The 24,116-nt window shown below is 45.2% G+C and overlaps 1 protein-coding gene across 6 annotated transcripts in view; it reads left to right on the forward strand.

Moving 5' to 3' along the window:
- Positions 1-24,116, forward strand: part of NCK1 (NCK adaptor protein 1) — a 1,070,986-nt gene that overhangs the window by 955,426 nt on the left and 91,444 nt on the right. For all 6 annotated transcript variants that reach the window (XM_069618028.1, XM_069618030.1, XM_069618027.1 and 3 more), the window contains one exon: positions 18,660-19,369. In XM_069618028.1, the coding sequence (XP_069474129.1) occupies positions 18,660-19,369 (710 nt within the window). The remainder of the gene's footprint in view (positions 1-18,659; positions 19,370-24,116) is intronic.

Raw genomic sequence — 24,116 nt, forward strand, 5'->3', positions numbered from 1 at the left:
CTTTCTTCCTTGCTGTGCCTCCCCCCTCCCATCCAAGGGTAATCCTCAGACCCTGGTTCCATGCCAGTGGGTGTGCCTAGCCAGTGTCTCTAATTTACCCTGGTGGCAATGAGTTTACTCCTCTACCTGTAGTAAATCTGTTCCTGGTGTTTACACAGACTTTGGTGCCTTCATTGTGTTCCTACTTTTCACTGCAGCCTGCCTTTTATTGCCAGAGGGCGGACCCAGTCCGTCTCGGTACACAATGCACCCCCACCGGGTCTTTTGACTACCTGGTCCAAAACTGTGGCCCTGCTTGGTGTCTCTCTCACGGCTGCAACCATTTTGGCCTGCCTCCAACTTCCCAAATGTAAAGCAAGAGGATGCAGGCAATGCCCTGTATGTACTGAAATGTTTACTGGGAGCAATTATTGCAGCCGGAAGTACAGGCTCTGTAAACATGGTGTCTTGTTTGTACAAACTTGATGTTGGCAAACATGTTCTTTTTTTTCCAAATGGTTTGATTGAGAGTTGTGTAACTGCTTCAAAGAGCATCAATGCCATACACCATAAAGAATATCCTGTCTCGTGATGAAAAGCACACACAAATAGTGTGTGCATCAGACCACTAGTTTGTGATTCTCCAAGAAGCTTCACAGTAATAACACAAATGTTCAAGCCCCTGTAGCTCTTTGCTTTGTTTGTACATTTTGCTGCGTATATTTTGTTGGTGCCAACGACCAGGAATGTCTATCAAACGCAAAATCAGAGGAATTCTTTGTGGATTAAGTTATATATTTCAGCTACTCTTTTTCATGAAAAGCTTGCGTTTTGCATCGTTTCGTTCCTGCTAATTATTTTTCACCCAACGGGCTAAGGTTGTAAAAGGATTAGTAGACAGTGTTGCTGGCAATTCAAAAGGCACTGCTTTGCTAGCCATGTTTTTATTTTGTATTTGTTTAAACAGATTATGCTTGGAAGCTTTTAGCTCTATAGTGATAAAGTATTTTCATTTTTTTTTCACAATCCAGTTCTTCTCATTTTCCCGGTCAGCCGTGCATGAAGCTTACGAAAAATAACTAAGAAATTGTTCCATGTTGATAAAATCATTTGAGCGTTCGTATTAAAGATAGATGGGCATCAAGATCTACCATGTTTCTTTGAAGAGAACAATCAGTCTGCTGTCTGGAGAAAAACAAGTTTGCTAATTGAAATTATCCGTTTAAGTGAGATCATATTTTGGAACGAATCCTAAAGAGACCAATTGTCAAGCATAGCAAGGCCAGCACTGGCATTTCACAGGCTATGATTTACCTGTCCTTTGACAAAATAAAATCTTATTGGATAGTCCATCAGAATTTTATATTGTGATGCTCAAGTCCTGTATTTCTTTAAAGACCTTTAAGAAAGAGTATGAACATTTCAAATACTGATTAAGACAATCATTCAGCATCCAGACCGCTATGTTTAAAAGACTGGGTTAATGGTTTTATGAACTGAGGAACTTTCTTAGAAATGTACATACTAAAACGTAACCCAGAATAGTTTATGCAACTTCTCTAACTAGATGACTAATCCTAGAATTGAAGCCCAGTATTGGCTACATTCTGAATTACGTTGTGGATCAACCACGTTCACGAGGCTTGATGTAACCTCCACAACCATTATGACGTGCTTGTTGGTCAAGGAAAGCCTGTCATATATATTAGTGCAACTCGTAGATCCAGATTTGCAAATCCACTTCAGGAATATACTGTTCCTTTCCTGCATGTGCAGAGTATGAGGAAGCTTGCTGACAAAAGCTATGTTCTTTACTACTGTGAAGTTAACCGAATCAACGAAAATGTATTTAATCATCCCCCACTAATAGTTTTGTTGTTTTCTGACAACGCTGCTGATTTGGCCTCCACTTTTATCCTGATTAGGAATGCAATGGTCACAACTGCGGCTCCTGCATGCAATCACCATTACATTGCATCCCATTTGCAGTGTGCCTCATTACCATTGATAGGGACTTGTGTTGTGGGTAGCCTAGGAGTGAATTTCTGCTTAAACTGTGCTTTCACTATTCTGTAGTCGGACATTGCATGACAGGAGCACAGTGCATTATGCACGTTATTGCATTAAAAGATAACCAGGAATTACGTTTACACGATTGTTAATCATGTGACAATTCTAGTTGCACAGTTTGTGTGTGGTGCGTGTTTAGCTATGCCAATTGCTACTGCATTACAGTGACGATGCTAAGTAGACAACCAGTGCATGAAATTTGGCCTGAGCAAGCAAGGCTCAGATAAGTGAGTAAGACACCTACATTATATTGCAAGCTGTTAGGCTTCATTTGAATTTCCTTCAGCTCATAGTGTGGAGAGGAGTTGCCAAAGGGGTTACCTCTGGCTCTACTCGAATGTAGATGGGACAACTCGTTCCCTGATTTCTGTGTGCTTCAGTGCTTCCAATACTGGGTAGTATTGGAATTGGATTAGGAAGAGGTGAGAGTTACTTAATGGGGGTGGACGGAACGGGAGAGTAGGATAAAGCCTTCCTTGGTTTTCTGCAATAATTGGAAACAAATAGTAAAATTACTTCTCCAAGTTGCCGTATGTATACCATATGGCAACTTGGTCATTTAAAAAATGTGTATCCTCTAATACATTGATTGCAGGAGCTGCAGTGCTCTTATGAGCGATAGCTCTGTGGCTGTGATAAGTCTTTTTGATGTAACATGCTCACCATGTGCACATTAGTTTCTTCCATCCCTATCCAGTGCGTCTTTTATAAACCTCTGCCAAGAGTCATGCAGTTATATTGCTAAATTGTTTATCTGAGGTTTGTTTAAAGTCTCCACTCGAGCTGTCTTGGCAGTTGTGCAAACAGTTGGACACCCTTGTAGGGAAGAGAACCCGATCAGTGGACTTCAGAGGGGAAGTGCGGGTTTCTTGTCCCAGTGCCAGGCATTCCATCTCGCATTAAACATTTCAGCAGTGTCCCTGGCAAAGATGTCAGCCACGTCCTCAAGAATTGACAAACTTTTCCCCAATGCTTGCACAATTGATTTCCATTTGCCCCCCCCCCCTTTTTATTTATTTATTTATTTTATTTATTTTTGCATTAACGCTTAGTTCTGTCTGCCAAGCGCTGTCTGTTTCTATCTCTGCTTGTCCTCGGTTTCTATGCGTTCAATCATCTTGCATGCGCGCAGCAGTTCTGTCTCAGTAGACGCCGGCTTCACTCCGGAATCTGTCCAAGCATCCCCTACGCAAGCGAGGCATTCTGTCCCTACATCAGCACTTCATAATAATGCGATCCAGACCGGGGGGCATTATCTCGTATATCGAGGGTGTTCGTAGGACGTGGAATGGTAAGGGGGTGATGGAAAAGGAAAGTGTCATTCTCAACTGCTATATTACACCGAGTGGCCTAACGACTCAAGTCCCACAGCCTTGCAGATTCTTGCACATTTTCTTAACAATTCATAACAGTGCACCTATACTAAAGCCCATGCAAAGTTACGAATTCCTAATAAAATATAGGTGGGTTTAAACGAATTTCAAATAAAGTGAAGATTTGCTTTGTTTACTGCAGGCTTAGTGGCTGCAGCGGATGTAGAGGTACACTCCTTGTAATTGGCTCTGGGCCTTAGCCAAGTGCACATATAACGGGTAGACCACCTTTGAATCCTGTTATCCCAACCCACTGTCTCGCTCTGCACGGTCAATGGTATTGTTACTTTCGTCTCTCTACTGGCGAGGCTGTATGAAGCCAAAAAATTGAGATTTTGCCATTTTCGTGACTTTGAGCAAACAATTGCTTTAAAAACCAAAATTCCCCCAAATTTCCTTAATGTCGGGGTCACATCACTACAACCCACCTCCCCACCCCCTACGTGCCCCTTTCCCTCAAACCAGTTTCTAAGCAATACCTACCATCCACATGTAAGGTCGGTATGGAAATTCATGAGAAAATCGGTTTCTCAGTTGTTGTTTTTTTTCCTGTTCTGATTGCAAATCAACTCGAGCAGTCATGGCGAGCACTGTAAGTGCAAACCTGGGCCTCAGGCAAACTTGCTCTTGCATACTCTTCAAGCATTCAGGACTAGCCAGAGGCCTCTGTACTGCAGGTGTGAAACATGCTAGGTGACCTGATAAGGGCGAGGATAGGGTCTGTTCCTGTATAACAGTAGTATCCGAGCGGTCTTTTAAAGCTTTGCTGGCACCATTCACCTCTGACTGAGCCCACTTTGACATCTCAGAGGGCAGCGCTTTCTTCCGACTGAGCAACATCAACCCCCTGTTTCCATATTGTCCACCCACCCATTATGTATACATGATTGATTAGCACTTGGTTCTGTGCTCACTGAATGGGTAGGAGGGAATGCATTTACAAGGTCCTGGTACCCTCTTGAGCCAGGGGGACAACAGTCTAGTCCAGGATCACAGGATCATGAGGAGCCATTCCTTCCCATTCGATTAAGCAACCAGTCACACCAGCAAGCTCCATTATGGTGGCCATTGTGCAAGGAGCAGGCAATGAGACGGGCTTTGTTTGCTCCTGGCACATTGTCAACAATGAAGTGAAAATGTTTCATTGTGATGAAGGAAACGGTCTGCTACTGCAGACCTGAACGTTTTCAGTTGCCCAATAGATCAAGTACGTTTCATGTTTTCATTTGAGTAAGTATGTATGAAGGAAAGCTCCAAAAACATGACCAAAAGAGAACCATTTCAAAGCTAGGTCTCGTAGTGCTAGCTTTATGGCGTTGGGGCGACCTCCATGCTATGGATTCGGACTTAGCCCTGCAGAATTTGCCTGGGTTGTCTGCTTACACATTTGTGGATTGCCCTTTGTTGAATCAGTTGGGAAAGAGTATGTCACCTACGGGGTCACCAACTACCTTTTACAGGCCTGGAATATTAGAACCAAGCGTGCAGTTATTAAGCTGGCCTAATTAAGTCTTGTGTACGTTTTATTTCTTGAATGAATTTTGGTTTTAGCATGAGGTTTAGGTTCCTTTGAGGATTGTTTAATTGAAAATAATTATCAGAAATTAAAGTCAGATTTGCCCTTTGCATCTGCAAGCCTAAATCACGAACCCACTATGGCAAAACAAACTGCCATATGCTAAAATATTTGTATTTATAAAAGGGCGTCATGTCAAACAGAAATGACTACACATATAACATAGGTAATAACCGACAGCAGAGACAGTTAAGGTGCCTTTTACAAAATAGTATTGCTGGTTTGAATTACCTGCACCTGGTGGTTAATGGGTAAGAATAGTAACATACACCAGGGACTAAATAGAGTAGTAGCTGCAATTTTGAGAGTGCTTTTTGCATGCAGAAACATCCAGTACCAGGACGGTAGGTAGCAAAGTGGGAAATATCAGGGTAGGTTTCAGATGTGCGTTAGTGTTGGAATGCCATCTGCGAGAGTAAAATAGGCTGAGCTTTTTCATTTTTAAATATAAAATGTGGATAATTCTGTTTCTTTAAGTGAGATCTTATTGGACCACACTTTCCTAATGCTTCATGCCAAAAATGTATAATTTGCACATGCACCTTGCTGTGACAGTCGCCTGACATCTCCAACAGCTACCCTACATTGGCAGGTTCAAAGCACAAATGTGAATTCCTGAACACAGCTGCTGGAACACAAAGTTCAAACATAGTGAGGTCGCTTTTTACTAGATTTATAACTGATTCAAAAAAATGGGATACACCAGCAGCCTGGTGGCAGTTGTTTATATCTAAATATAAGCCATTTCTCCAGCATTGGATCTTTCATGGATTCACATGCTTAGAATGTTCCCCGTCGTCAGGCTGGGAACCCTCTGTATATTTATAAAGACCTTTCCTATAGGAAAAATTTAGACACTTCTGTGCCCTATCTACGTCGTTTTCAGGATGCGTACACCTGACCCAATAGGACGTAGGGATATGAATAGCCTTGCCCCCGCGGCTCCCTTCAGATTTCAACCGTCTCCAAAGTAGCGGGAGCACCTTGTGTTTGTTTCTACTTCTGTACAAGGTTGAATTCTACTGTTGAGAGTTTTTCGTGCAAATGTCCGGAAAGGCGTTATTCTGCCCATGTGCCATGGGCGGATTGAAAAAAAGTCTATGAATGAGATGGGCACATGGATTGTTTGTAATGTCTGCACCCTCATCACTCGGTGGACAGTTGTGATATCTGCAAAGGCTTCTCTCAGAAGACGCTAAAGGGTAGGAATAGACGCCTGGTGACGTGGTTAAATGAAGGAACCTATGCTTCATCGGAGGTAGGATAAGCGCGCAGCCTGGCATCCAGACCCAAGTCATCCAAGGTGGAATCCCATCGCCGGTCGGTGTCAGCGGAGCCTCCTCCGAAGAAACCGCGTTCTATGGAGAAACGCCCTTCAGAAAAACATCAGGCGAAGGAATCCTCGTCGAAACATGGACAAGATCGCCATCAAGGCAAGTCGTCTTCATCGAAAAAAGGGAAAGATCCTTTGAAGACCACCTCCTCAGGGGACCATCACAGGTCGTCCTCGAGTAGAGACTTGACGAGGCATAAATCTGGCTCAAAAAAGGCGGGATCGCCAAAAGTCTGCGTCACAGCCTACACCCTCGTCTACGGAGACTCTGTCGTTGAAGAGAGTGTTACCATCGACGCATGTAACGCCTGTAGTGGTGAATGCAATAGCGACAATGGACGTATCCACGTTGACATCGTCGACGGTGGAGCCTCAAAGGGCGTGGCAGCCGGAGGTGTACGATGCGGTTCTGCCAGCGACTACACTACAGCCGCAAGCGGCCTTCTCAATATCATCCATGGAGGAGGATCGAGAACAGATCGTGGGTCCAGCAGATCTGGGATTGCAAGGAATTGCATCGTCGATTTCTGGTGGGGGGGTGAAATTGTCCCGGCTTTGTCTCCTTTATTGAACCCTCAATCTATATTATCCTTAAAAATGTTGTCCACTCTACAGTCTCTTCTTAAGAGGTTGAATGAGAAGTTACCCCTTGTAGACGCACCTTCGGGGATGCCGGCGAGACCTGCCGACGATGAACCGGGTCCTTCTACGCGGGTTACGGAAAATCCAGCCTCCTGACCAGTGAGCAAGGAACCACCACGCTTATACCCGGAAGAAGGGGAGTTACAAGATTCAGAGTCAGAACCTAGAGATTCTTTTTCAGAGGTATCCTCATCCCCTTCGAGGGATCCTACATGGGAGTCGGAAGCGGAGATGGAGGCACCTAGAAGCCCGGCTCAACCATCACCACCGGATGACATCGGCGCCTTTCACGCGATGATGGGCAAAACCTGTATTGAGTTTTGTCTGAGCCCTGAAGAAGAAAAGGAGTGCTTCTTGTTCGACCATATGGGGAAAAGAAGGAAGTCAATCTTCTCATTTCCCATTCTAGACCACGTCTGGCAAGAAGGTTTGAGGACCATGCACCATCCATTTTCAGAACCAGCAATAAAGGGTATGTTGGAGAAGAAATTCAAGGCTCCAGACTCTACGCCTAAATGCTTGACCGCCCAGCCATCTCCAGAGTCAGTAGTGTCGGATGCAGCGGCTAGGAAGGCCAGATCGCAGCACAAATGTTCTACCCCTCCGGATAACGAGGCTAGAAGACAGGACGCGTTTGGCAAAAAGGTTCTATCCGTAGGAGCGACAACGGTTAAATCAGCTAACTCGCTGGCAATTATAGCAAGGCATGACAGGGAGATGTGGCATTGTTTGGCCCCTATCCTAGAACACCTTTCCTGAAGAACATAGAAAGTTGGCCACGTTGCTGGTCCGTGAGGGAGAAGAAGCGTCGAACCACTTGATTAACATTGCCGTGGATTTGCCGGAGTCCGGATTTAAGCAAATAAAGAGTGGTTTTGAGAAGGCAAGCCTGGCTGAAATGTACCAACTTCAGACCGGAAGTCCAGTACAAGTTACTCGATATGGCGTGTGAGGGTGACCAACTGTTCGGAGAGAAAGTGGACGAGGCCTTGAAAGGTATGAAAGAGGATACGGATACAGCCAAGTCATTAGGAGCCCTGCAAAGTGGAAGAGCTTTTCAATCTTTTCGTCCCTTCTGGGGAACATCAGGAAATTCCCGTTTTACTGCATCTAGAGACCAAAACTTCAGCCGGCCATCATACGCCTCCCAAGATTATAGACGTGCGGTCCAGGCAACGCAAAGAGGCCAAAACTACCAGGCTTCGAGAAGAAGGGGATATTCATCGTCAGCAAAAGACAGGCATTCAAAGTCCCAACAATGACATGTTACAGGACGTCCTGGGAGGAAAGGTGGCCCGTCGCGTCGACGAATGGAAAAGTATAACAGACCGCTGGGTATTGGACACGATAAAACTAGGCCACTCTCTGCAGTTCAAGGGAACGCTGTCACAAATTCCACCTGTGTATTCGGCGCAACACCATCTTCGCATATTACATCAAGAAGTGGAGTTTATGCTGCAAAAAGGGGCTATAGAATTTGTTCCAGTGGCCGAGAGGGGCCAGGGAGTTTACACTCGTTACTTCGTGGTCAAAACCCAACGGCAAGTGGCGACCCATGCTGGACCTTTGGGCCCTCAACAAAACCATAAAAAGTTTAAAGTTTAAGATGCTTACGCTTCAGGAGGTCATCCGATCAGTACAGCCGGGAGATTTTCTGGCATCGCTAGATCTACAAGATGCATATTTTCATATACCGTTGCGTCGACGACACAGACTATTTCTAAGGTTCCTAGTCGGTCGGAACCATTACCAGTTCAAAGTACTTCCTTTTGGACTAAAGTAGTCTCCCAGGACGTTCCCAAAGTGTTTGGCTCCAGTGGGAGCGTGGCTGCTAAGGAAAGGTCATCATGTTTACCCGTATCGGGACGATTGTCTGATGAGAGGCTCGTCACCGAGCATAACTCAAGCAAGCCTAAAGGCCACCATGCAACTTCTGAAACGCTTGGGGTTTGCGATAAACTTTGAGAAATCCTTGCTAACGCCCTCAAGGAACTTGGGCACGGAGTTCCAAACTCAATCAGGGTTAGTGAAGCCCTCCGTGGAAAGAATTCAGAAACTGACTCAAAAGGCAAAGGAATGGAAAGTGGGCACCAGGGTGTCAGTCAGAAAATACATGTCACTGCTAGGGGCCTTAGCATCTTGTATCCCAATTGCCATCTCTTCATGAGGCCGATACAGGAATTTCTGGCAGACCGGTGGTCCCAGAGTCGAGCAGAGTCGATGTCTATGGTCGGACAAGTTGAGCATCAATCACAATCTTTTGCGGGCACTTCAGTGGTGGCAGCTCTCAAGCAACCTGACAAAGGGAATGCCCCTGCAGGAACCGGATTTTCAAGCAACGGTAGTGACGGATGCATCACTGAAAGGATGGAGAGCTCATCTAGGGCCCCTGCAGGTTCAAGGTCAATGGTCCCCAGCGGAGTCTACTCTTTACATCAACGTGCTAGAGTTAAGAGCAGTACGTTGGGCTCTGAAGTCCTTTCTGCCGCGCATACTAGCATCGGTTGTCAGACTACTAACGGACAATACAACAACGATGTTCTATCTCAGGAAGCAAGAGGGCACACGGTCCAGGACGCTCTTGAGCCAAGCTCAAAGAATATGACATTGGGCCCTCGAACAGAATATCACCATACTGGCTTACCATCTTCCAGGGGTAAAGAATATACAGGCAGATTCACTCAGCAGGGAATTGAACCAACTGCACGAATGGGAACTGGACGATTGTCAGCTAGCAAAAGTCTTCAGAAAATGGGGTCATTCATCCATGGATCTGTTTGCGACCCGAGAGAACAAGAAGTGTGCACGGTTCGCAAGCAGGTGCCACAGCCCGGATCGATTGGGGGAGGCGTTCTGCTTCCCGTGGACGAACAAGTTTGCTTACACGTTTCCTCCGTTTCCACTCATCCGGCGGACACTCCAATGGATTCACAAGTACCCATGTCGGGTAATTGTGGTGGCTCCTTACTGGGCGAGACAGTCGTGGTTCTCAGATCTACTGCAACTGTCAATAGCGGAGCCAGTGAGGTTCCAGAAGATTCTGAACCTTCTATCGCAAGGCAAAGGAGCGGTTGGGCACCACGATCCAGACTCCCTCAACCGGACGGCCTGGCTCCTGACTGGACTTGAACATTCCCTCAGAGTGTCGATGAATTTTACAGGCAGCACGAGCTCCGTCTACGAATGCTTCATATGCAGGTAAATGGAAAAGATTCTGTGTATGATGCAGGGATCATCTGGGGGTAGACCCCTAGAACGTCAGAGCAGATTCTGCGCAAGGATTGGCCTTTTCCTCTATTAAAGTTCATTTATCAGCCATCTCGAGATTTACTCGAAAAAGACATTCAACTTCTCTTTTCAGCGATCGACTGGTAAAGCATTTCATGAAAGGCCTTTTTCAAACTTTTCCACCAGCTAAGAAAATTCCACCAAACTGGAGCCTCAATCTAGTACTGTCAGCAATAATGAAGGCTCTGTTCGAGCCGATGTCGTCGTTGAAGTTTTTGTCATGGAAAATGGCCTTTTTAGTAGCCATTACGTCGGCAAGAAGACTTTCGGAATTAGAGGCGTTGGTCATTGATCCTCCATAACTGCAGTTTTTCAAAGACAAGGTAGTATTAGCAACCAATCCTCACTTCATTCCTAAAGTGCCGACGACATTCCACAAACATTCTTCTATTGTTCTTCCAACATTCTTTCCAACGGCTTCTTCTGCTTTGGAGAAAACTCTCCACACGTTGGATGTAAAAAGAGCTTTGAAGTTCTATCTCAGTTGTACTCAAGGTTTTAGACGTTCAAGGCAACTGTTTGTAGTTTATGGACCTTCAGTGAAGGGGAAACGGATCTCTAAGCAAGGACTGGCCCACTGGGTGTCGTCGACTATTGCTTTTTGTCACTCTAATGCAGGAAAACCATTGGAAAGGCGCCCAAAAGCTCATTCAACAAGATCCACCTCGTCATTGGCAGCGTTATGGTCTGGAATTCCATTGGTGGACATCTGTCAAGCGGCATCATGGTCGGTGCCGCATACATTTACTCGGCATGATTGCCTAGAGCAACAACATACGGCAGATATGCAGATGGGCCGAGCGGTCCTTCGGCATCTGTTTTAGTAAGGTTAGCCCCATATAGGGGTATACATACTCTTGTCATTATGCCATATTTTTAATTATTGTCAATGTACCTTGATGTTTTTTTTCCATATACCCAACTGCACATGTGGCTTGGATAGTGTTAGTTTGCATTGCACACCTCCATCTTAGGGGTACTGCTGTATAATCTATTCTAAGCATGTGAATCCATGAAAGATCCAATGCTGGAGAAGGGAGCAGTTTCTTACCTGTAACTCCATTTCTCCAGTGTTGGTATCTTTCATGGATTCACATGCGCCCGCCGGCCTCCCCTGAATGCAAACTCTATATGTTCCCTCTACTTTGGGGGTTAAAATCTGAAGGGAGCCGTTGGGGTGGGGCTATTTATATCCCTAGGTCCTATTGGGTCAGGCGTACGCAGCCCGAAAACGACGTAGATAGGACACAGAAGTGTCAAAACGTTTCCTATAGGAAAGGTCTTTATAAATATACTGAGGGTTCCCAGCCTGACGACGGGGAATATTCTAAGCATGTGAATCCATGAAAGATACCAACGCTGGAGGAATCGAGTTACAGGTAAGAAACTACTCCCATCCAGGATACACAGTTTAATGTGGAATGCATGCTACTAGCCAGGCATAAAGTCACTCACGGCCTCAGTCACATCCATGTACAGAGAACACCATTTTTTGCCTGCCGAGTGTTGGTTATCACTCGCCAATGGCTTGTGATAAGTGTACATTTTGAGACCTGCATGTCTACTTTTGTCATGATGGCTACTGAGATTACGCAATTATACAGCAACTAGAATTTGCCGTCATTTATCAGCTTGGTGAACAGTCACTCAATCATGACTCGGTCTGGTGTGCATTAAGCCGTCTGGGTTGTGTGTAACCACAGCAACCATGCTAGCTCCAGCCACAGAAACCACCTTTGGTCCCCATGAGAAGAGTTGTCACCTGCCTCCACGGAACAAGAATACTCCATGGAGGTCCCATAGGAACCATTGCTTCAAAGGTAGTGATGTGATATTACAATGGCCACCTCAAAACAAGTGCTGATTACTTGGAGGCCTTTTGAAGCAGGCAGAGCAAGGAGGCAGAGTTAGAATAGCAGACGAGAAGTTTGGTCCACAGAGGGGTCTCGCCATGTTGTGTTTTGCTAGGACTCACACATTTCCTGTCCCCTTCACCACAGACAAAGCATTCTAGTTATGACCGCAGAAGGCATTTCGTAACAACGACTTGGATTTGACCCTTAACAGGCTTGCTCAAGACACATCTGCTGTAGAATTTTGCCTATAAAAGGAGGGGCAAGCACTTTCCTTAGTTGATTCACCTTTAGACACTGTTTGAAGGTTCATTGGAATCTGATTTAGCGTACAGTCTACTCTAAAGTTCTCTGCCAGAGGGGTGAAGGCCAGGAGCTCAAAGTAAGGGGAAAGCGTTTCTCCCTTACAATCCCAAAGGGGGTATTTTGCATGATTAGTTGACTGTACCAGGCATACTGCAACTGAGACGCTGGGTATCCAGGACCTGGTCACTGAATGTGACGGAACCCTGGAAGTGATCTGCCCTTCTCTTTTGGGAAGAATTCCAGAGAAGAAAGTAGTCTCATTCCCTGAGACCCTGGACTGAGTACCCTAGCAAACAAAGAACCAAGGAAGTGATCCCTGGCACTGCCTGCATCGCCGAACCACTTTGCAGTAGCTTGGACAGCATGTAATGTGACCAAACAAGCATCAATGGAACCACCAGAGTTCTCTTTGACCCTGACTGCCTCTGAGTTTTGCTCAACGTAGAATCTCTGCTATCTCTTCATTATAGACCTGCAAGTCTTCTAGTGTCCCCAAAGCAACACCGCCTGTCTGGTCATAAGCTCTTAAAAGCTCCAAGCCATCACTGATGCAGTACCACATTAGTGTTAAGCCACTGGAGCCTGTTCACCACTAAAGGCAAGTCTCTGCTTCTACACACCTCTGGTCGCAGAGTTCTCCAGCGCCTTGGACCCAATACCGACTAGCCTGCCTTTACCAGCTTGCAAGCTTCTGCCGAATAGCACCATATTTTAGGAACCATTCGACACCACTCGGACTCTACCCCAGCTGGGTGCTAAAAGCACCCAAACTCCTTGTTTGATGTGAAAAATCCTGAAAGACAAGAACTAAAGGTTTTTCATCATGTGGCCCTGTCAACCCTGGTCTGCCTCAAAGAAACCTAGTGACTTTTAAGCCCACAATCCTCAATTTCTACCCTTTGAAAGGCACATTAAATATTGCTGCTAAAATGTTTGCCTCAACACTGTCTACAAACCCATAGTGCCCCTTTACTTGTCTGCTTTCTCGGTTTTCCCTGGTAGTGTTTTTTCTTAGCTATGTGCAGTTTTGTTCGTTTCATTAAACAGCCTTTTTTTCTTTTAATATAACCATGGTTGGACATTCTTTTATTTAGGTCCTCCCGTACTGTTGGGTTTTTTACAAGCTCACACCCTCTCCTGAATAGCCTGCTCCACCCCAATCTGTGCATGTTTCACCTTTGATTGAGATAACTGCTAGTTTATTAGTGGTGTTGGGCTGAGTAGGTGCTTTAGCCACTACTCATCCCTATGCTCATGCAGAGCATTAGTCTGTTGGTCACAGTTGCAAAGCTGAAGAATTTTTGAGGGGAGCGATTGAGGGGAGGGGGTAGACTACGAAATAGGCTTGTGCAGTAGTCTTGCTTAGCCCCAGAGTAGAGAAGAGTATGACTTGAGTGGGCATATTTGTCCAATGTTTAGGAGGTTGAGTCTTGCTGTGATGGCATTGGCCATGATGAACATATGGTTTCAGGTCACTGTCAGAGAAGGCCCAAGGTTGCAAGCAAGTTGTGTGGGGGTAAGATGGTCAGGGGGAAAGATTGTAGAGGGAACACTGGGATTGGCCTTGCAGACAAAGAGATGGATTTGTATCTTTAAAGAGTTTAGTATGTGTCATCACAGCGCCATCCATTTTTGGATGCTAACGAGGCAGCTAGTTATGTATTCAGAGATTGCACGGGTGAAGGAGGGGAAGGAGAAGAATATGGAGTGTAGTTTGCGAAGATATGCTGGGTAAAGCCAAAGTAGGAATTGAGTTTGCAGAGGGAGGAGGTATAAATGTGGAGAAGTGGGCCTCTGTCTGATACTTGAGGAACAGCCACAGGAAAAGATGTTTGTGAGGAGATGTTGGAGTTCCATGCGATGAAGGAGCTGTCAAAGAGATAAGACACTAGTCGATTAGAGTGTCCTTGATGCCAAAACGTGAAAGAATTTAAAGGGAGAGATAATCCAATGTCAAAAGCAGCTGAAATGGCTTCAAAGATGACGGTCAAGGATAGGTAGGCAGTGGTAAGCAACATGGATGAGTGCAGATTTGGTGTTTATGGACCAGTCTCCAGATTGGAGGTGGTCAACGAGTGTACCTTGAGATAGTGCACAATGTCTGAAGGTGAAGTATTCAGGCAAGGAATTAACTTGTTTCTTTTGTAATTGCCAATCAATACAGATCTGGAAGAGATCCTGGGTAAGGGTGGGCGACTATCCTGCTGGCGAAACAGTATTGGCGAAATTCGCTAACCATTCCGTTCCACCGGCTTTCGCACCTTTTCTGCCACACTTTTGGCATGTTTTATGTTTTTTTTGGGGGTTTTTTTCTGCAGAAATGTAGATTTTGCCGAACTTCGATTTTATTTCTTTAAATTCTTTTTTTTTTTTTTTTTTTTTTTTTTTTAGAAAAGGCTCCCCATCGAGCAATTCCACATTTTGTTTGTAACCTTTTGACACAAGATTCAGAAGTGGGGAAGATCGTAAGAAACACTTCTGTGGGGCGGGGGTACAGAAAAGCAGCCTCCACTAAATCCCTACCAGGGGAAATTAAACCCATCGCAAGCACAATCTTTGGTTCTCTTCTCTTTTCTTTCGTTCATAAGCAGTAGTTTAGTTGGTAGGTTAGAATGGATTTAGACAGAGAACAGTTTTATTTGTGAGACATCCTGACAAGCACCAATTTTTGTTTTGTAGAGTTGGGACTTCTTCATAGAATTTCGGTTGGAGGTTTTCTTTTTTGTTCAATGAAGCACATTGTTGAATAATGTCCTCTTGTCCGCATTGGAGGGAGGTGGGCCCAGAGGGGGCACTGACAATTTTTTTCCCGCAACGATGAAGCCAGGCTCAAGACACAAGGTTTTTGAGGAAACGGTCTGTAGTAAAACATCACAGACCCATCTTCGCATCTCACTTTTGGCTTCTTTACCACTCCATGTCAGGGTTTTCAATCCCTAAACCTTTTTTGGATAGTGGAGCAGTCAGCAATTTCCATCGGTACATTGGTTTGCAGTATTATGTCCACCTCCACTCCCTACAAACTCCATGTTGTGTAACCTTCCACACCCTGGTCCCGTGGAACAGGAAGAACAAGGTATATGGCTTTTTTTGTGTCAAGTTTTGTACAACCATCATGTTATCACAGAAATACATCTTACAGTTTCCCCGATCCATGTGAAGTACAATTCCAATACACAGCTCAACTACCCAAACAACATTTTAACTAACAACTTGTGTAGCATACATCCAGGGAGGTCTGGTCACGGTATCCCCTTTCATCAGATATTATGTAGCTTTCCCACAATCATCATTCTTCTGCTGCTTGCCCCTGCCCGCCGTTATTACACATCCTGGCACCACATCTCAGGGGGGTTTGTCATCGGGTGAAAGGAACATTTCTTGCACCAGCACATTCCAGGCTAACACATTGTCACACCCTTCAGTAGACCCCCTATGGAGCACCCAGTGCCACATCGCTGACTATACTGTGGCCCATCGCTTCAAATCGCTCTGCCAGCCTTTTCAAGACTTTCAGGCCAAGGCAATCCTTTTTGTTATCCATAGGGTAGAGAGCACAATCTGATCAACTACAGCGCTTTGGAAAGGGTTATCAGCTCATGTGAATGAGTGATGAGGCTAGAGAGTGGAGCTTAGACATGGTTTGGTTAGTGTTCATGTGGGAACGCTAAGCATGTGGCGGCCGTCTTGGGGTGGTGGGGCTGGGAGGGGGATACATATGTATGGCGGTTTGAGATGTTGGAGCCGGTTAGTCAGGCGAACGGGAGAGTAGAACAACAAGGCAAAACAACCTGCAACCCTGCACTCATACCAATGGCTTCTTGCATACAGGTCCTATTTCACTAGCTCACATTGCCACTGTCAATCCCTCTCACTCTATATCGTTTCCTCGCCCTTATGTATACATTGTATCCCATGTGCAACAAAAACAAACACCTGCAAGTTAGCTGGAGGTTTATGGCAATTAAGTCGAGTTTCCAGATTGCCCCTTCTCCCTCATCTGCCAAGGGTTCTGGGAAGCAGGAACCTTTGGTTCAAAGAAAGGTCTACTTGAACATTTCGGGCCAAAGTCACCCAGTTTGCATTGTATGGCCTGCTGCTTTGCTTGACAGGCTGAGAGACTCCTTAAAGCTCACTGTAGCATTCTCAGGTTTTGTGCTCAGTGGCCTGCTGGGATTTCTGCCCGACTTGGGCAATGAAAGGAGTGGTCTGGGCAGGCACCAGAACTGCTCATTCCTCCCATAGGTCTACCCGGCTGTCTCTAACAAGCCCCAAAATTCCTCACACAAGCCAACATTACATTTCCCCCATTTGAAACATCCACAACACGCCATATTTGTATGCTGAACCCAGACAGTGGAGCTGCATTCCTGCAGTGCCTTATTCATGATGAAAAGAGCAGAAAAGATAAAAGGTGAAGTGGCTTCCTCGAAAATAAAGCACCTTGACCTAAAGGGGGTGCTGAGGCAGCAGAAAGGTGAAGAGCAGCATCCTGGCAGTGACAAGAAAGGTAGTTGCCTTAGGCGGTAGGAATAAGATGAAAATCCTAGTAACAATGCCATCTCGAGTTTGCAGGCTCTCTGCCTGATGTCCCTGCAAAGTTTTACGTCACAGCTTAATGATGGAAACAGGGCAAAAATGGCCATGCTTTATTCATGCAGACATTAAGGGCTGCCGGGGCTTAGCATATGTACAAGGTGCAAGCCGTTCCCCACAGTGGGTCTCCTGCATCCAGGCAGGTACTGCCCCACCAATTAACTCACATGTACACCACAAATGAGAGGAGGGAGCAGCAAGGCTGCCTTTGTGCATACAAGTGTGGGGGTCTGACTGAACTGTGCACTTGCATTTACAACTTTTACACAAGATGGTTTGATGTCTGAGGAAAATTGTTGTAGAATTGTCTGTGTACAGTTTGAACTGATTCGAAAGACTACTAAAAAGACATGTTTTGGCCATCTGGTATCGATTTGGATTTTCTATTTCTCTTGTGGCGGCTGGGATTTTTATTTCAAGGGATTTCTTTGCTGTCTAAAGCTTGAGAATGTAAGGTGTGGTAAATGCAGTTTAGGGAGATATTTTTGTTGCGAGGGGTCTCTCCATGTACGGTGCAGGATGGTGTGATTTAGGGAGTGTATCTGCTTTCTACAACCTACATGGTGCAGGACATGTGATTTAGCTTTAGTTGTCTTTCTGACCATGTGTATGGTGCAGCACATGCAAGCTGTGGGGTATAGATCTGTGGTCTACAGTCAAACCTTGTAAGGGGCATGGCATGTGATTTTAAGGTGTTAGCCGTGCTGTTGAAAGCCTGGGCATGTACTGTGCGATACGGGTGGTGGGGGAGATAGCCCTGCGATGTAGACCTTGACTATGCATGATGCACGAGATGTGATTTAAGGGGCTAGCTCTGCTGTCTAAAGCTTAAGCATGTGGTGCAGTATATGCAGTTTAGGGGATATTTCTGTTTAAGGCCTGACCATGTACGATGCAGGACTTTTTGATTTAGGAGGATATCCCTGCTGTTTATGCCCAGACCACGTATAGAGCAGGACATGTGATTCTGAAGGGTTTAGTTCCCCATTAGTATCTGTTGCATTAACTCCGCCTCCCTCTTTACTGTCCCAGTACCCCAAGAGGATGGCAGTGTTAAGCCCTGGTGCCCTATCAGCCCTCACATGGTCCTCTAGATCATCTACCTGGACACTCGCATAGTCCTAGAGGGTACTAGCATTACCTTCTTCTTTCCTCACAAATGGATAATGGTGCTTGTAGTGCCCACATGTGACTCGCCCATGCTCTGCGAGTGGGCTACAATGCTCACCCCAATGGATCCTCTGTATATCTTCCAAGGCCACCATCCCAAAGTGTTTGTGGGAGTGTCCACGGCCCCTACGGCCACCACACTGCCAGATCCCCTTGCAAAGCTGGGGTCCTCGTCATACCTCTTGAATTGGAAATAAGTGCCAGAAATTACAGCTGTAGTTGGCAAACTAAACGTGGCTCAATCCTAGCCTAGAAAACCTAGGTCATCGCAGCATTTCTGTGGTCTTTTTTTGATGTGTGCATAACTGAGATGGCCTTACACCAGTGTTCTTCCAGCCGCAGGCTCATTAAAAGCATGATCACTACCTTTTGCGAGACAGTAGTTACAATTATGGTGTAAGTGACAAGCCAGTGTATTTAAAAGGGACTTTGTGTCGGTGCTAACTTAACCCTGTTCTATGTTTCCTAAACAGGTATCGGAAAGGTGAAACGAAAACCCAGCATGCCGGACTCTGCTTGCCCAGCAGATGACAGCTTCTCCGACACAGAACGCCTTTATGACCTCAGCATGCCCGCCTTTGTCAAATTTACCTATGTAGCTGAGCGAGAAGATGAACTCTCCTTGGTCAAGGGGACCAAAGTCATCGTCATGGAGAAGTGCAGTGATGGGTGGTGGCGGGGCAGCTACAATGGGCAGGTGGGCTGGTTCCCCTCCAACTATGTGACAGAAGAGAGTGACAGCCCCTCAGGCGACCAGCTGGGCACATTGTCTGAGAAGCTGGCAGCCGTAGTAAATGACATGAATGGGCGGTCATTGCACGTAGTGCAGGCACTATACCCTTTCAGTTCCTCCAATGAAGAGGAGCTGAACTTTGAGAAGGGGGAAGTCATGGATGTGATTGAGAAGCCAGAGAATGACCCAGAATGGTGGAAGTGTCGGAAGAGCAACAAGCAAGTGGGCCTTGTTCCCAAGAACTATGTTACTATCATGCAGAACATTCAACCATGTTTGGGCATGGAAGAGCCCACCCCTCCACACTGCGACTACATTGGCCCTTCTGGCATGGGCAAGTTTGCAGGTAACCCTTGGTATTATGGGAAGGTGACACGGCACCAGGCAGAAATGGCCTTAAACGAGAGGGGGAACGAAGGAGATTTCCTTATTCGCGACAGTGAGTCTTCGGTAAGTTGGCCTTGAATAAAGTCTATGATGTTGAGTTTTAGGATTGGTTATAAGAGGGGAAAACGGTTAAATGGGGCATTTTCCCAATAGGTTGCAGGATAAAATATGGGCCTGTTTTGTTTAATTAGATGCTTCATATCCTTTTTGATCTTGCATTGATTCTTTACTCCTTTCAACAACATCCCCCCACAACTGCCTTGGAGGATATTCCTGAGCGTAGCGATTGAGCTACAGGTTTAGGATTGGTTGTAAGAGGGGAAAACGGTTAAATGGGGCATTTTCCCAATAGGTTGCAGGATAAAATATGGGCCTGTTTTGTTTAATTAGATGCTTCGTATCCTTTTTGATCTTGCATTGATTCTTTACTCCTTTCAACAACATCCCCCCCCACAACTGCCCTGGAGGATATTCCTGAGCATAGCGATTGAGCTACAGGTTGGGTATAATTGAATCACTGCTCTAAATGAGGGTCTAATCTTCAATGGCTCTTTACAGCACTCTTCATACATTTAAAATTATCTGAAATGTATGCTCCCTTGTACACACTTGAATGGAACCTGCAAAGATTGGAGCCTATTGACTTACTAATACCAGTTGAGAGCTCAAACTTTCACACTGATGAACTGAGTAACTTGTTCTTTAGGCATTTCACATCACTTTCGTGTCTCGTTCATGACCGAAAGGAGTGTAACAGGGAAAACCCAGTGTTACGTAAATGCCAGGGTTACAAAGGAATATATATTCAACTTTTGTTCAGCACTGCTGTAAAATTCTAGCTCTGGTTAAGGAGAGACTGGGACCCTTTGCAGGTCCATAGAAAACTGGCTGCACTATTCACTCTGAAAAAGGGTCCCTCTTTGAACCATGCCTTTGTAGGATGACAATGAGGCATCATTCCAGCCCATCACGGTGCTTGCTATGCAGTCTTGTCGTGACCCCCAAGCATTCTGCAGGTATCTCACAGAATGAACACACAGCAGGAAGACCGACCTGAGAAATACTGAATTCTCTGTTCATCTGATAAACCATCCCCTAACATCCATGGGTGGGTTTAGTTACTGGACCTTACACCAAGCTTTTCAAACTTAACTGAAAAACAAAAGGGCATGAATAAATTGTGCTATAATTTAAGAAAGCTAGCTATGTACACAAAAATAGAGCCAAAAATAGCATTGGTGGGAAGAGTCTGAAAAAAGGTAGATGGAAGTCAGAGTAACGAATTGAGAGCAATTGGCGTTGTATTCAGTAAGAATAAGCTTGTTTGATGATTAGGTGAGAACTAATCTGGGGAAAATGTCCATTATAAAGAAAAATCGACTAGGGCAACATCTTCTGGAGGGACGCAGATTGCCAACCAATTTGTGGAAGAGGAGATTGATATGTTGAGAAGATTGGGAGAGGGACGAGATTGGAAATGTTTTTTCGCATGTTTGAAAGTGTAAGGAATATGTGACACAATTTGGCAGAGGCTACACGTTGAGGAGGCCTAAATTATTTTGAAGGGCTAGCGGAATAAACAGAAAATTGTAGGGCAGAAAGTAGTAGTTTTGGTATCGAGTTCAAAGTAAGGATATTCTGTCTCCTTGAAGGGGCGAGACCCAGGATTGGTACAGGCTCTAATGTCATACATTTGTAACAGATCAATGATTCTAATGGGAAATGCAACTGAAAAGTGAGGCTTGTGAGGAGGAGGGAGATTAGGCGACGTTTGCTACAGATCAGATAGCCAGCAAAAGAGCTGAAATGATACCCCTCGCAAAAAAGTAAACATCTGGAGATTGCAAAATTCCACGTTAAAGAGATTGGGCACAAATAGAATGGTGAAATGGATACTGAAGACGGCAGTGCAGAATGAAATAAAATGGTGAAAGAAATCCTATGTTGCTGTTGCGAGATTGGTGTCAGAATGCAGGACTCTGTTGAAGTGTAAAGTTATGTGATCCTGCATTGTTTTGTATGATTGTAGTGAAGTGGGAATGAGCGATGCTCGTCGACATGTACCATTTTCCTTGGCTGATGGCAATGCCTGCCATGGCTTACTTGGGGAGTAGTAATCACCTGTTTTTAATTTCTGCTGAATGCAGAGTTTGTGGGGAAGGGAAAGGAATAGCGCTGGCTTTCTTTCTATGAAACGCTGTGGCGGGTGCGTGGTGGAGAGAAGAAAGGAAAGGAGGGTGGGGGCTGCTTTCCCCCTTAGGTGCAAGGAGTGAATGGATTGAAATGCACATACAAGAGAGCATTGTATGTTAGCTAATCTTTTCCATGCCCAGTGAAAGACCCTAGTTAGTGGAAGCACTACAAACTTTGGGGGCCTTTTTTTATCATTAGAGAAGTTAATCAGTACCGAATGTTTGTGGAGAAAAGAAAACGCGTTGACAGTCTTAATTAATTCAATAGGACGTCCTGACTACATTGCCCTTCAAGGAACGTTTCAGAAAAGCGATACTTGAAAATGTCACGAAAATCACCTGGCGTTACTCCAAAGCTAGTGTTCCCTTTCTGTTTTCATCTCAATTATTTTTTCTTTAATGTTTTTACTGTCATTGGAATACTGAAATATCCCGCAAAGCTAGCATATACACGAGTGGGCCGATTTGCCTTCCATTCGATTTTCTCACTTAGAGATGAGGCAACCACTTAAAAAATATATAAATAATGTCAACGACTGTTCTCTACCGAGATGTCACTTCATGCTGATGAAACTGTTCTGGATATGCAAGACTGGATAATTTCCAGGTCCGGTTGGCTCTGTTTTTCAACTTACAAATAACAATGTTTACCCTTTGTGGAACTGTTGCTGCTAAGGGGGAATTAAATGTTAGGTGGTTTTACTCTTTCTACAATCCAATCTCCCATTTTATTTAATTACTTTTGCTGCAGGACTAGTTGGACATGGGGGACGCCAGATCGTTCAGAGATCAGCCAGTGGTGCTGGTGGTGACTCAAACATGAAAAAAAACATACCTGTCCCCTTGCCTCACTATTCACCCACAACACAATTCGTGACTGGCGTCCAGCTTACTGCCCCTGCAACACAGACAAATTTGTGGCATCCTTTCTCCCACTGGACAAATCCATCTGTGCTGCAGTGCTGCTTCACAACCCAAAACCCATAGCTGGTTTCCTGCCATTATCCTTCATAACACAAAGTGTATAGCTGTCGTCCTGCCTATATGTATATAACCTGGATATATAGTGGGGGGATGAGAATAGTGACTGGGCATGGCAGAGACATAGTACGCTATATGCAGTTAGGTGGTTTGCAATATTTACAATTGCATGTAACTGAGTGGGGCTGGGTAGAGGATCAAGGGGAAGGGGTAATGCCAATGTTTGTTTCAGAGACTCTGAATAACGTTCAGTTTAGTGTTGGAGTGATCTTGAACTCCATTATTATGTTCTCCAGTTCAGAAGATGAGTTGTTATGATGGGGAGCCAGGAGGGCAAATCGTGGCAGCATGAGGCAGTGCAGGGTGGATAGTGGTGGTGAAGTTGAAAAGAGCTTGGCATTGAATGGGAAGTGGGAGAAAAGCTGACCGCAATGGGCCCTAGACCATGGATGGATTAAAGAGAGAATTTAAAAAAGTTATTTTGCAACATGAAGACAGTGTGCATAAGTGAATGAGCATTGTGGAATGTATGGAGTGTGCTGGTGGAAAAGCTAAGAACTTTGTTAGGCTGTGGAAATCCCACGAGAAGACTGGTGCATTGACAACCATGCAGTGGCTCACAGTGGAGAGCAGTCTCTTACTTGAGTGGGTGGCTTGGTTGGTGCAGATTTCACTAATGGGAAACCTCCAGCCATAGCAGTGAAGACAATTACCTGTTTAACTTTGTCACACATACAGAGGAGCCCTAGGGTGTGCGTTATAGGACCTAGATATCGGGAGGATGGTCAAAAGGAGAGGGCAGAAGAGTTGTGGTGTTGAAAGCTATAAGGAACGTAACTTGTGCTCTAGACAAGATAACTATCAGGCAGTGCAGCACCATTCAGTGGCAAATGGCAGACAGTGATAAAAGGCTGGTTCACAGTGAAGCAGAAGTAGGAGGATTAGTATGTGGTCTGTAAAAAGTTGGTATGAGAAGCCAAAGGAGAGGTGAGCGTTCTAAGGGAAAAGTGATATGTGGTTTGAAGAGGGTGGCAAGGTCGGATTTTGTGCAGACACGCTTTATTCTGGTGGCAGAAGAGACGGAGTGGGGATTGATGGGGGGGATGCGATCCTGGTAGCCATGGTGAGACGCAGCCATGAGATGATTGATGGCTCTAAGCAGCAGAGATGCGAAGTAGGGTGTGAGTGGTGAGCGGTAATGAGAACGCTCAGATGAGGGGAGATTACCGACATATACTTAAACTTCTTAAAGTCTTAGAAGAAGCTCCTGCATTTTGAAAATGTGATGTGGCATATGTATACCGATTCCAAGTGCTGCACCCCAGATTTTCACCAAGGTTGTCCGGGGTAGGAGGGTGTAGAGACTTCAGCCCAAGACATTTACAATTTACAGCAACCAGTACTCCAATCGCTGGTTAATTGGGTCTCCAATTCGCCAGCGTGCATTGACCTCTTTCTATGGAATTGTTACTTGAAGTTCAACTTCTGTCTGTTTGTCAACATGTCGGTACTCCAGCGTCCTGCTCTCCCTCCTTCGCAACTGGTTGGTATACGACAGTAAAAAAAGCTTCTTTCGAGGGGATTGGGTCCTCCGACATATTCAATATCTATGACGGTAATCACCACAGCTGTGCTGC

This window comes from Ambystoma mexicanum, chromosome 10 (genome assembly GCF_040938575.1).
Source record: "Ambystoma mexicanum isolate Mex_15411 chromosome 10, UKY_AmexF1_1, whole genome shotgun sequence".
NCBI lineage: Eukaryota > Metazoa > Chordata > Amphibia > Caudata > Ambystomatidae > Ambystoma > Ambystoma mexicanum.